Here is a 14,526-nt window from a genome sequence, read left to right on the forward strand (position 1 = left end):
TATAAAAACAGGTCCTACCGTGGAAACCAGGAACTAAAAAAAGTTCCGGGTAGGGTTTTGACGGGGAGGGGAGGGGAGACCTGAGGACACAATGGCTGCATCCGAAAACTTAGGCAGGTGACTTGCTGCCTTGCTGTCTAATCATGCAATGACTTTGCAGGCAGCGTTTTTGCACAAAGAGACCTCATGAAACGGATTTCGGACAGGCTTCTGAGGCGGAGTAATGGTTTTAGCTTTGGTGATAACAAGTGGATATTTCATTACTACAATATTAAATTTCTCGCAAGAAAATTACATAAAAAAAATGGAAAACGTTCAGAAACATACATTTACACACAAACTGACCACCGACCGCAACTTTCAGACGCCATCTTTATTTTTTGGCTTAACTATCGCAGAATGGAACGCACAGGATTGTGGGATATCAAAGGCAGCGAAGGATACATCTATGCTGCCTTCAAAAACTGGCCAGATGAAGGTATCTCAGGAGACAGGAAGTGAAGCTAACTTTGATTTCGGACGTGCCTTTGAGGCCTTCCAACCTTGGAATGCGACCTCTGAAGGCAGCATTTTTCAGTTTTCGGATGCAGCCAATGTGTAACCAAATAAATAAGAAACGACCAACGTTTATTAGCTAAATTAATAAGTAAGCTTGGTGACACGCCATACTTGATGTAAAATAAACAGAAAAGCACCATATAAATAAACGAAAATCAGCAAACACTGTGGAACCAAATAATATGTTAATAAAAAATGCAATATCACCTAGATGGCAGAAGTAAAAAAAATTCAAAATCCTAAATATATATATTTTTAAACAGGTGCTTGCACAAACATGCACACCAGGCCCGTAGCTGGTTGTAGTGGGCCCTGTTTGAAATTGTTTAATTTGTATTTATGTATTTGTGCAATTTACACAATTATAAATGTTTTTCAATCTGTGGGTGTCCAGGTAGAGAAACTGAATAATCAAATGCAAAACAGCACTGCATAGTTTTCAATGTATAATAAAATATACAGTCAAACCAAAATGTATTCAGACACCTTCAACATGTCTTACATTATCACAGTTTATTTGCTATAGTTTAGAAATTGGTAATAAAATAGAGTTAAACTGTGTCTGAACAAATTAATCTGGATAATGTCGGATAACTTTGATAGAGAGGTATGTGATGGACATCTGTTAGTATGACAATATTTACATAACTATCAATATTTTGTTGAACAATTACCAAGCAGTGCTTAATTTTTTTCAGCATGTGGTGTAAAAAGGTTGCATTAGCAATTAAAGAGAAAGCATGTAAGCAAAACTTGGTCAGGTCAAAGTGTCTGAATAATTTTTGGTCCCAAATTATTATTATTTTTTTTTATCAATTTCACAGGTAGTCTGCAGTATAAAGGATTTTGGGGTATAATATGTTACAGTTCACTTAGTTCTGCACCTACTAGTAAAACAAAATAAGCAATTATATCTGGTGTCTGAATAATTTTTGTTTAGATGGTGGATTCATTCTTGTTAAAACTACAAATTAATCTAGTCAAGAGCAGTGAGTGGTTTTCTTTCTTTCATTTTCTTGGATTAACATTAGAAGCGGTCACTTTAAGAGACAATGCATCCATTATAGCAGTGGTTCTCAACCTTTTTTTTCACCGGGCCACACTTATGGTCAGAGACAATTTATAAGAGACATGCCACTTCCTCAGTCCTCAATACAAATACATAAGGAAAACCCGTAACAGCAAAGATTAAATACGGCCCCTCCCGCTGGAAAGCCAATTATCTGCTTTTAACAGTCAAGCCGGGGAAACATTTAAGCCTATCGTCTGATTCCACTGACGTATGCGCACAGTTGAGGAACCCTTGCGCATGCATAGTAAAAGTATAACCTGTGGGGAAAAGGCATTTTAAACCTTATTTTGGGGCAAAGTCATCAACATTTTTCAGCAATTTTTATTATAATTTACTGCTGCTGCGGTATTTGGAGAAGCTCTCAGGCATCCAAAATATCGACCCATGCAAGCTCCCTCCAGCGGAATGGCACAGAGACCTGAACCATTTACCTCCATGCACACAAGGATACAAGGATCCCAAGGATACATGCTTTAACAGGTTTTGTGTTGGGGGCTGCAAATTTGACAAACCAGTTCTGGGTTGGCTAGGGTACGTTAGTTAAATGTGTGATTGCAAGATGTAAATGTCCTGGTTAGAATAAAGCCATTAACAGTGTGAATGCAAGGTGTATGAGATTCAGACGAGGCTGCAGACTGATGCTGTGTCCATTTATGAAACCTAAAAAACGATTCCTTTGTTTCCTATGTTTTCCATATGTATCATGTGAGGTAGCATACTGGAGCCGTTTTTAACGCAGCAGTGACTTCCAGGCATGGTAAAACAGTGCAGAATTGCGAGGACCTCCTCAGCTACCTAGTTAACAACATACATAAACAATCATGATTTGCCGCTGGTGTCCTGCCAACATGGCGGAGAGGTTGATATCGAGGGGAGGGGCTCTGTGCAATGACGACAACTCCTCACTCTCAATACTTTGAGCATGAGCAATTCTTCCATTTATACTTCCGAAAGCGTATGCTGATGGTCTATGGGATGAAACTAGACTAATAGATATGATTAATAGATGAACGCAAAAATATCAATGTACTACATCAATTTTATACATGTAGCTATTTTACAAACCACAAACAAATGCCTTTCAATTTGATTCAGGATTAAATTATTGTGCAGTGATTTGTACATATACAGACATGTTTCAAATAAAAATGTTCTGTTCTGCATTAATATATCATAAATTGCTTATGCAAAAAGGAATGCATGCATATGTGGATAGGGTGACACGCGGGCATTAATTGACGTCTAGTTTGAGTCGATCTTGTTCGGTTCATTTGGATTTTGAGACTTCATTTTCACAGTTTTCAGCATTTCACGTACCACACACACACAACTAATGAACAAGGCCCAGTGCAATTCATTAACGTGTACACGATTTGAAAAATTTGCGAATGTGCATCACTACACTGAAACACATGCTTTTCAACCAGTGTCTGCAGAGTTAAGAATTACATTAATGTGCAGCATTTTGTTCAAATAGAGACATATACAAATGTTGTAGTTTGTATTAAATTATCAGGGTGTGTGTTATGATAATTTATGATGTCTCTATGATAATTTGGTAATTCTTGTGATCTAGATATATTACTTACGATATTATCATCACACATGAAACCAATAAATAGAGAAAAAACATAGGTTACATCTTCATTCATAACTTCATGAAACATGCATTGATCTAAAATTGCTTCATTATTGTCAGAAAATTATCTCGATTAAAATGAGCCCAATAAAACAATAATCTGTCATTTAGGTGTGAAGATATTCGTTATCGAATTACAACACATAAAACACAAAAATGCACGTGCTGCAATATTCTCTTGGTTTTAAACCTTTATTATTTCATTAAACATGCTTTGATTGTGGAAAATTGCATATCATTATTTACAGCAGATTCTCACGATTGAAATGAGTTCAGAATCAATATAGGTCACAATACTTGGCTGTAGTATGTCACGAAGCCTATCTTTTAAACAAGCCAGCAGTTGTTTTTAAAACTAACTGTGGATGCACATTTCCTTTTACAGTGTTTTCCTTAACAGTGTTCAGGGAATTCCTGTGGCATCTACATGCTGATGGTAAGAATGTCTCATTTGTCAAAGTTGTTAAATGATAAAATCAGTTTTTTTTTGTTTGTATTTCACAGTATGCTCTCAGCACATGTACATGATGCCCACTTACATTCACAGAGGTAAGCTTTATTTAAAAAAAAATATACCAAACTACTTTTATGTGGCATTTTATTTTTATTTTTTTCCACTCTTAGGAGGAGGTGCCAGTGATTCGCCAGTGGTGGTGCATTCAATTGATGGAGAGCTTTGCCTTGAAGGGTAATACAGACTTTACAGATAAAATTTCAGTAACTCGGCTGATACTATAGAAAGGTGTTATACAATAGAGTGTATATACATTTACATATTTTACAAAGGCATGGACAGAGGTTTGCACACTGGACCGAATTCAGGGAACCCTTGAGCCCATCTTTAGGGTGTCAAAATCCACCACCACCAAACAGTAACACAGCAAAAGAGTTGTGCTTAAAGGGGACACGTATAAGGTAAATGATTTTAGTGGTCATGTTGCATGCAAGTTGGATAAATTGTTTCACTTGTTTGTGCCATAGTATTTTTGTATATTCAGGTGCAACATCCCACCATTGTGAGAGACCTTCATACAAAGATTAAATCACAAAGATTTATTCTTCTTTGAGGTGTTGGAGCCTGCTTTTCTGCAGATAAACAGTGAAGAGCAACAAAATGCACTCAGAAAGGCCCTGGGCAGTGAATTCCCTGAAACAAAGGATGACTTTTTGTATTATTTTTATTTACTTAAAGCAGTGCATGTATTGTAATTTAACATTAACATTTAAGAATTTAACATTAAGGATGACATACATATTAGGCCTAATATTCCCTCTGAGTTCAAACAAACCAATATCCTGGAGTAATTCATGTACTCAAACAGTACACTGACTGAACTGATGTGAAGAGAGAACTGAAGATGAACACCGAGCCGAGCCAGATAATGAACAAAAGATTGACTCGTTCTCGAGTCACGGGTTTGGGTGAACTAACCCTTTAAATGGGTTCAATGATCTACTTAAAATTTCCACCTCACAAAAACAAGTGGTTAGCGTCATCTTTGATTTTTCTTACATCGTACCTATGTCTTGTGATTGTACATAACTATGCATGTGAATGTGATGATGCCTAAATAAATCGTGTTCTTCAGCTCCTCAATGATAGCCTAATGTTCCAGATGCGCTCTGCTTTAACACTGGGTTTAGTTATAGGACTAAAACATACATATTTGACTGAAACTTGTGTTTATATAACTTTAGCATATCTGTTTGCATGAACTTTAACTTTTAAATGTTTTAACTGTTGCCAATATTATTTCCAATAATATACCTCTAGCGCTACCAAAGGCACCTTCAGCATCCAGGTACATTCACATACAGCGCCTTATTCAATAAATAATAAATAAATAAATAAATAAATAATCATATTAAACAGCTGTAAAAGCTACTTTTCTCAGGCTATGACATATTCCGTTACGCATCGCTTTATTTAAAGACCAATAGCCTTTAAAGGGGTCAAGATATGTTTTTTTCCCCCAAAAGCCGATCGAGAAATTGCATTTAAACATTTTACACAGGCATATATCTAACCGCACGCAGACGTCATCAGTTAGCGTCAACAGGGTCCTTTGACTCACCATACGCTTGTCACGCCGTAGTTTCCAGTCTTCTATAGGTCAAACTGCAGCAGTAGCAGCAGCAGAAATGATCCGATCATTAGGTTTACTCAAATACTCTCTGAATGTCTCTCAGAGGGCTCATGTCAGGCTGTTGTCATCCAGCAGAGGAGTCGGGAAGAAAATAGTCCCCGCGACTTTCACTGGAGGTAAATCATACGTTTAATGTGTTTAACATGGATTAACCGTTTAATAAGTAGATCAGGGAATCAGACCAGTGATTAAATATTATAAAAGGGGGCGAATGAATCTGATCAAACAAACACAGGCTGTTCCTTTAAAAAAGTGTTTTTGTCTCATTGACAAAATAAACAGGTTTTGTACTGAATAAGTTTTGTATTGCTCAACTGGACATGTTCAGTAATGTCATCAATTTCTGTAAATAATCTCCATATTCACCCGCGTATTCAGATGTAAAAAATGTTGAGCATAGACTAACAGTATCCATAGCCCTGTATATGGTTACTAAACCTTCAGTGCTGTTTAATAGTGTTGATTCTGACTCTTTCTTCATTAGTTGACACTAATGGCAGACAGCAGCCTCCTCCCAGCACATCTGTCCGGCTCTGGAGCTCCAGCTGTGCTGCTGGGGTCAGTGTGGCTCACCGCAGGTACAGCACACAGCAGACCGAGAGCGCCGAGGAGGAGACGCTCCACACCATCATCAGTGACACAGAGAACGTTCAAGGTACACCGTCGCTTGGGATCAGAGAGATACAGTTCATTACTTTTATATTTGATAAGAAATAAACGCTTCTATTCATCAACAATGCATTCTTACAATCCCAAACATTTGAATGGTAAAGATTCAGAGACTTAAGTTATAGTTCATTACTCTACATACCGTAGCTTATGGAAATAAGAATGTTTAAACTCTTGTTTCTTTGTTGAAATAAGGATCCTACTCCAAACATGAGTTTCAAGCAGAGACGAAGAAACTGCTGGATATTGTGGCCAGATCGCTGTATTCTGAGAAAGAGGTGAGAAATTAAACAAAATACAGATGCAATGCGTTCCTGTTAGATCAAATCTCTTTAAGCATTCAAGACGGTGTTGTGATTAACCAATACATTTTTTTCAGGCTGATTATTTGATTTCATCTGATTTTTCATCATAAAGTTGTATTATGTACACATCTGCAATATATTGGCCACCCTGTAGATTTATTGGAACAAAAATGTGCATATTTAATTAGCTCGATATGGATAAATGTCATAATTTTGCACTAATAATAAATAAAGCTTTCATTTCAAGGATTGGATTCTGATTTACAACTAGAAACCCATCCGAGAAATATCTTTATAAATTATAATAATATAATACATGCATGAACAGAAGAAATATCATAGAAATACATGACTCAGACTGTAACTTCCTGTAGACTCAGTGATTTCTGACACACTCTTCTGCTGTGTTAGGTGTTCATCAGAGAGCTGATCTCCAACGGCAGTGATGCTCTGGAGAAACTGAGGCACAAGATGATCACAGGAGGAGGAGAAACAGCCCCCATGGAGATCCACCTGCAGACAGACGCAGCCACAGGCACCTTCACCATCCAGGTACCTCCATCACCACACACACTCATGTATTACAATCAGATCAAACAGCTGTTAGTGAGGCTTTTTTCAAGATGCATCATGTCCCATTACACATTACTTTATAGTCTTGAGACCAATTGCGTTCTAAGAAAAGAAGATCTAGAACAGCTTTTCTATATTTCTAGTTTGCAAAATACCAAAGCTGTTCTCAATTTATGAATAAACACACACTTGACACTTGTTAGTCATGGACTTTTTAGTCACTTTTTAGACAAAAATCAACCATCTACATATCTTTCTATTGCATGTTTTTTTTTTTCATCTTGTAACAACAAACAGTGTTTTGAACAATATGATCAGATCTTAATGTAGTGCTGGAATTGGTGCTTCATCTATTTTCATTTCTCACTTTAATCATAGCGTAGCATTTAGTTCAGTTGTGCAGGTCCCTCATATCATGAGCTTACAGTCTTCCTCATTACAGCAGCTCAACCACTGCAACTTACACTATTGACATTACATGTTTAAATCTTTTTATTGAATATTATCTATTAAACGTAACATATAGGGTCATTTTACTACAAATATCATCGGAAATATGAATTTAAAACACTATTTTTTTTAATTTTTAACTTGCATTACAATACGTTTTAATACATTACGCACAATAAATAAAATGTATATGATAAATAATGTATTTACATAACATTAAAAGGTTTATATTTATAATGTGTAATTTTAAATTAATTAGCCTGTAATATAAATTAATGACTGAAATATACATTTAAAGTACTAATTTGTGCATGGTTTATATTCATCTGAATTCAATAGTGTGTACTTAATACAAAAAAGTAAGTAATTAAAAAATCGAATATTTGCATATTTTAAACATTTTAAATGTTAGTTAGTTTTCCACTGTAGTGACGGAGCACTTCAAGCTCTGTGTAGAATGTCTTGGTGAACATCTTTCTGCTGTGATGTGTAGGACACGGGTGTTGGGATGAACCGAGAGGAGCTGGTGGCTAATCTGGGCACCATCGCTCGATCTGGATCGAAGGTGAGCTCTTCACTGAACTCTTCACTGAACTCTTCCGTTCCTCATCCTGACAGTGCCTTTATTTCATGGTCCGGTTGTTCTTCCTCCGTCAGGCGTTTCTGGACGCTCTTCAGAATCAAGCGGAGGCCAGCAGCTCCATCATCGGTCAGTTCGGTGTGGGCTTCTACTCCTCCTTCATGGTGGCTGATAAAGTGGACGTTTATTCTCAGTCAGCAGAACCCGGCGCTCCTGGATACAAGTGGTCCTCAGACGGGTGAGAGATGGATTTAAGAACAGTTTTAGGACAAAAAGGATGTGTTTTTTTTATTTATTAGGGATCCTTAATTATGCCAGAAGTCATAATGGTCAATATATCATAATCATGATTATTTAAACATGATCAGGAGTGGGCAATATGACACAGTAACTAATACTAGGCTAACTAATGCAAGTAAAAAAGCCCTTTAACAATTATTGAAGAATTAAGAAATAACAAATAATAGGGCAAAAACAGCAGAAAAAACAACTGCATGTTACATCATTAACATTAAATGATTTAACTGATCTGGACATTACGTTTGGGGTGAAGTGCACTGCTTTAAAGAAAAACAATGGGTGGCTTTATAGTTTTATGTCAATGATTGTGTTTTCTTGATCATTGGAAGCAGAGTTTGAAATCAAGACTAAAATTACCATCAGCATTCAAATTACCTGGACATCTCAGCCAGCTTTTGCCATATTTGTGGCTATTAGACTGTCTTTAGGCATCGAACATTAAGACACAGCCAACATTTGAATGAAGTGAATCTGAGTTTTGTGTGTCTACCCTGCAGCTCTGGAGTGTTTGAGATCGCTGAAGCTTCAGGTGTGCGTCAGGGAACCAAGATCGTGCTTCACCTTAAAGACGACTGCAAAGAGTTTTCATCAGAAGACCGAGTCAAAGGTGTGCAGCGCTCCAAACCAGAAAAACACTGACATAAAACATGAGATGCTCTCTGACGTGACCGTGGTCTGTTTTTCAGAGGTCGTGACTAAGTACAGTAACTTTGTCAGTTTTCCCATCTTCCTGAACGGACGGCGGTTAAACACCCTGCAGGTAGAGTGTGTGAATGACCTTTGACCTCCCCGTGGCTCTGAGGATCAGTCCTGAGCTGTTTTCTCTCTCTCTCTTTCTGCAGGCGCTGTGGATGATGGAGCCCAAAGACATCAGCGAGTGGCAGCACGAGGAGTTTTATCGCTATGTGGCTCAAGCTCATGATAAACCGCGCTACACACTGCACTACCGCGCAGACGCCCCGCTCAACATCCGCAGCATCTTCTACGTGCCAGAGATGGTGAGTGTCAGACGATGCATAGAAAAAAAACAAATAATGAATGCATGCACAGCTGACAGCATTATCGTTGTATGTAAATGTGTGCGAGCAGAAGCCCTCCATGTTCGACGTGAGTCGTGAGATGGGATCCAGTGTGGCTCTGTACAGCAGGAAGGTTCTGATCCAAACCAAAGCCACAGACATCCTGCCCAAATGGCTGCGCTTCCTACGAGGTCAGATGAGCGTCCAGATGTTTGAGTGAAACCAGCTTTAAATGCACGATTAGATTAATGAACAACGGACATTTGCAGGTGTTGTGGACAGTGAAGATATTCCTCTGAACCTCAGCAGAGAGCTGCTACAGGAAAGTGCTCTGATCAGGTACAGACCAGCCTGAAATGAGACTTTGTTCCTTTTGTGTCGTGCAGATAAGAGAAAACAGACTCTTTTCTTTCAGGAAACTGCGGGATGTTTTACAGCAGCGGGTCATTCGGTTCCTGTTGGACCAGAGCAAGAAGGATCCGGAGAAATACGCTCGCTTCTTTGACGAATACGGGCTGTTTATGCGCGAGGGCATCGTCACCACAGCGGAGCAGAGCGTTAAGGTGCGAGAGGACTCTGTTTAGTCTTTAATCGCTCTGTTTCTCTCTGAATGTGTTTAAGCGGATGATTATGTCGTCGCAGGAGGACATCGCTAAGCTGCTGCGCTTCGAGTCGTCAGCGCTTCCTGCGGGACAGCAGACCAGCCTGATGGAGTACGCCTCTCGGATGAAGGCGGGAACCAGGAACATTTACTATCTGTGCGCACCGAATCGCCACCTGGCCGAGCACTCGCCGTACTTTGAGGCCATGAAGCAGAAAGATATGGAGGTGAGACTAGAGACAGTCAGGTCACACTCGTATCTACAAGTTGATCCAAAGGTTGTTACAGTGCACTGCAGATGTGCTGCAAACAATTGATTAGTACGTATGTTTACTCCTGTTTTGAAAGCATAATTGTGCATTATTCACTGACAAGGCTATCGATAGATCTCGAGATGAACACAAGGGGGCTCCAACGCTGCTGTTTATCTCAAAATGGCCAGAAATACTGGTCAGCAGCTGATGGGAGGATAAAGATGCACTGATTAAATCATATCATATCAATCATATCAAAGTTGTTTTCTCAAGGTCTCAAGAAAATAGATTCAAATGTGCATGTAAACAACTACATGCCATTTAATCATAAAATGTACATTTAATATAATATTTAATAATATATGAATATGTATTGAATAAAAACAAAGACAGTCACTCTTCCTCCTAATATAACAGTAGATATTATATTAATAGCATTGTTTAATTTTTTTTAACAAAATCTTTAAGCTTCAAAAGAATAAACTATGTATTTTATTATATTATAAACTATTTATATTTCAGAATGTATCAAATAATACTAGTTCTGTATTTAACTGGTTAATCATTTACAGTTAAGCTCTGGGATTTCTTGAGGAAAGTCATTTTGATCGCAGCACAACAGCAGATGAAGATTTGTGTGTGTTTCTGAGGTTGTGTGTATTTCTGCAGGTCTTGTTCTGCTTTGAGCAGTTCGATGAGCTCACGCTGCTTCACCTACGAGAGTTCGACAGGAAGAAGCTCATCTCAGCCGAGACCGACATTGTTGTAGATCATTACAAAGAGGAGAAATTTGTAGACAGCAAACCAGGTAAGAGTCAATACCTTCACCATTTTCTGTCATTATCTGAGACGTGTCGACTAAAGAGTGATTCTGGAGCTCTTGAATTGATGAATTCATGTTCTTGATTCTTCACCTTCTTTTGTAAACAATGTTAATGTGAAATAAATGAAAGGCCAATTACCTGAAATCTCCTAAGATGCTGTGATTGTGTTGTGCAGCATCAGAGCGACTGACGGATGAGCAGACAGAAGATCTGATGGCCTGGATGAGGAACGCCCTCGGACAGAGAGTCACCACCATCAAGGTGATCACACACACGTGCAGAAACAAAATTACATTCATTCCTTCTACTCACATAAAACTTCACTGATTGTGTAGCAAAGGTAACTTTTAGTAAACATCAGTCAAAAGGCAACTACATGCAAAATTTGCATGTACATACTATTAAAATATGAAGTGTTTATTAATTAATTGCAGTATACATGTAAAATTACATACATCCAAAATGCAGTTGTGCATTAACATTCATTTTAATTTTATATTTTTCAGTTTTATACTTTTAGTATTAGTGGTGTCTGATTTTTACCTCACAAATCCCTTTTTTCTTACATAAAATAATTCAAATAAAAAATGTAATGTCTATTTGTATCATTTATTAAATTAACATGCATTAATTTAATTTATATACATTTTGCAATCATGCATTTCATTTGCATACAAATAAAAAAACAATTTTTTTTATGTAAGTTTGTCATTTCTCTATAATAGGAATTTCATCTCTTATCAGGATTTGATTTGTTTGGTAATCGGCCTTTGATCTTTGTATTATGATGAAGATTGACATGGTGTTTAATTGTAAACACTGAACCATTTACATCGTTTTGCAAATTCAAACGTGTGTATCTCAAATGTGTGGAAACCTGACAACAGTGTTTATCTTTATTATTATTAATTCACCAATGTTTCTGTAGGTGACGCCGCGTCTGGACACACATCCCGCTATGATCACGGTGCTGGAGATGGGTGCCGCGCGACACTTCCTGCGCACACAGCAGCTCGCCCGCAGCTCAGAGGAGAGAGCGCAGATCCTGCAGCCCACGCTGGAGATCAACGCTGGGTACGAGATGCTGAACACAAATCATCAATCTGACAGTTTGCATGAAAAAAAAAAAAAATGAAAACAGTCCAGTGTCTCCAGAATAATGTCCTTACAGTGAGGAGATGCAGATGAACACAGTGTTCACAGAGTCTGTTTCTTCATCAGAACAGATTTGGAGAAATGTAGCATTACATCTCCTGCTCACCAATGGATCCTCTGCAGTTAATGGGTGCCGTCAAAATGAGTCCAAACAGCTGATAAACACATCACAATAATCCACACCACTCTAGTCCATCAGTTAATGTCTTGAAGTGAAAAGTTGCATGTTTGTAAAGAAACAAAGGCATTTTGACTTAAAAACCATTGCTTCTGGCCAAAATACACGTCCATAATCCTTAAAAACGCTTCCTTCAGTGAAACAGTCCATCTCTAGTTGTCCTCTCACATTAAACAGTGTGCATCATCTGTGCATGTTTCTCATCCAAAATTCTCTGTTTTTTTTTGTTTGTTTTTTACTGGATCTAACGAAACATTGTATTGTATTTAAGCCAGTGACAGCCATTTGAAGTTAAAACATATTAATTGTGGATTTGTTTCACAGAATGTTAATTGATGGACTGGGGTCATGTGGATTATTGTGATGTTTTGGACTAATCTAGAGTATATTTGCATTGTAGAAAGGCTGTGGTTTGTGTAACATCAAGTGTTTGTTTGCAGACATGATCTGATCAAGAAGCTTCACGCACTGAAGGACTCAAACCCTGAGCTGGCACAGCTTCTCCTGGAGCAGGTAAAGAAACCGTTTCCCCCGCTCTCTCATCTCAATACTGTTTCTAATTAAAAACTAAATGCCATTTTTTACGTACCAGATTTACGACAACGCCATGATCACCGCTGGCCTGAACGAAGACCCCCGTCCGATGATCTCACGACTGAATCAGCTCCTCACTCAAGCTCTGGAGAAACACTGACATGGTTGCTGGAGTTCAGCCTGACGGACTTGTTTTGCCTTCATTAGAGCCATGCATCGATGCACAAAGGAGGCGTCCCGTGCAGAAGAGGTCATCATCGCATACTAAACACAAACAAACTTTGTTTATATGAAGACTTGAGAATCTTTGTGCAGGTGTGACATTGTCTGTTTGGTAGGAGTCATGTTTTAATAAGACGATTGTCACATTGGTCAAAACGTTTCAGCAGTTTGTGTCAGAATTAACCTGAAAAGATGCGAGAGATATTGGCATAGTAAGAAGATGATTCCAGTGAAACGTGTTGAATATTGATGTTTTGTACATTTTCTCTCTAAAATTATTCACGTTTCAGTCAACTGATTCTGTACGTTAACAGGTCTTCAATATATAAATTGAAATTAGCATGTGGAAAATAGGAAAAAAAATCAATATGAAGTGTCTCAAATGCTTTTCACCCATTTTAAATTTATTTCAATGACAAAACCTCTAATAAAACATTTATATGGGTTAATGCTTTGATTTATTAAAAGGATAAAGCATGCATAACTGTTCTCAAAAATTCTACAATTTCATAAACCCAAAAGAAAATCCGTCCTGGCTGGATGTGATCATATCCAGCTCCTCGCAGTGAAATGTGAATCCAGTGCGCTCAGAAATGAAGTGCGCCACGCGCTCCGCTGCAGTTGCGTCACTCAGACAGCAGGAGGCGCAGTGACTGATGAGCGCGCGCTGTGATGGAGGTAAAACAGCCAGTTATTAGTCACGCATTTACAGTAGCACATCTTGTGGATTACATCTTACTGTTAAGAATACGAAAGCAAAAAAAAACAAAAAAACAAATACTGTGCAGTTAGTGTTACCCGTACATTTTCAGGCAGTTTAGACAAAACTGATCAAATAACATTTCTAATTTAAGACGTTTTATCATCATTGCCTTTCAATGTTTTTTTTAATTATTTATTTTTTTATTTTTTTATGCTTGCGGTATTGCATGAATTTTGAAACGTGATATTCTAGGTAATCAATTTAATTTGAGCTCATAAATGATGGGATGACAAAAGAATAAACGAAATAAATAACTTTAGATTGAGCCAATTAGGATGTCAAAACTGACCAGTTTTTTTTATTAACAAATTTTTGTACTAATAAAAAAGCTGTGTGCATGCAATAATTCAAAAGGCCATGGTCTAAAAAACAGCTACTGTGTGTCGTTCACACAGAACGTGTTCTTGCGTTTATAAACACACAGTAGCGATGATGAATGAAGAGTGCAGACACGTTAACCCGTTTAGAAACGCTGTTTTAAAATGTGCTGCAACTGTGAGTGCATGCTCGTGTTTACGCAGAAAACAATGGAACGTTGCGCGATCGAACGCAGAACGCGTTCTGTGTGATGATTCTGAACATCTGTTAAATGTTTCCATCGTGGGTAGCAAATCTCGCAGGACAACTCACTAAAATGATGAAAATATAGTGTGTAGGCACAGATTAAATCATTCAATTCATTA

At 37.9% G+C, this 14,526-nt stretch overlaps 1 protein-coding gene and 1 long non-coding RNA gene across 2 annotated transcripts; both read left to right on the forward strand.

Moving 5' to 3' along the window:
- The first annotated feature begins 3,622 nt into the window (after nucleotides 1-3,622).
- Nucleotides 3,623-4,055, forward strand: LOC113067603 (uncharacterized). The gene is made up of 3 exons (XR_003279412.1): nucleotides 3,623-3,705; nucleotides 3,774-3,818; nucleotides 3,894-4,055. It is a non-coding gene; the product is annotated as an uncharacterized LOC113067603 (long non-coding RNA).
- A 1,356-nt stretch (nucleotides 4,056-5,411) lies between these two features.
- Nucleotides 5,412-13,529, forward strand: LOC113067621 (heat shock protein 75 kDa, mitochondrial-like). The gene is made up of 18 exons (XM_026239980.1): nucleotides 5,412-5,532; nucleotides 5,901-6,071; nucleotides 6,281-6,363; nucleotides 6,802-6,942; nucleotides 7,907-7,978; nucleotides 8,071-8,231; nucleotides 8,791-8,900; nucleotides 8,980-9,053; nucleotides 9,136-9,291; nucleotides 9,383-9,503; nucleotides 9,582-9,651; nucleotides 9,728-9,875; nucleotides 9,955-10,140; nucleotides 10,837-10,975; nucleotides 11,167-11,252; nucleotides 11,920-12,065; nucleotides 12,765-12,837; nucleotides 12,917-13,529. Exons 1-18 carry the CDS (start codon nucleotides 5,412-5,414, stop codon nucleotides 13,016-13,018), a joined length of 2,160 nt encoding a protein of 719 aa, XP_026095765.1. The 3' UTR covers nucleotides 13,019-13,529.
- The last annotated feature ends 997 nt before the right edge of the window (nucleotides 13,530-14,526 follow it).

This window comes from Carassius auratus, linkage group LG28B (genome assembly GCF_003368295.1).
Source record: "Carassius auratus strain Wakin linkage group LG28B, ASM336829v1, whole genome shotgun sequence".
NCBI classification, from domain to species: Eukaryota; Metazoa; Chordata; class Actinopteri; order Cypriniformes; family Cyprinidae; genus Carassius; species Carassius auratus.

What these genes read in the sequence shown, in the direction of transcription:
- LOC113067621 (XM_026239980.1), top strand. Translation starts at nt 5,412, where the DNA reads ATGATCCGATCATTAGGTTTACTCAAATACTCTCTGAATGTCTCTCAG. An exon ending in CGCTGTATTCTGAGAAAGAG is followed by an intron (nt 6,364 to 6,801) that starts GTGAGAAATTAA and finishes CTGCTGTGTTAG; the next exon opens with GTGTTCATCAGAGAGCTGAT. An exon ending in CACAGCTTCTCCTGGAGCAG is followed by an intron (nt 12,838 to 12,916) that starts GTAAAGAAACCG and finishes TTTACGTACCAG; the next exon opens with ATTTACGACAACGCCATGAT.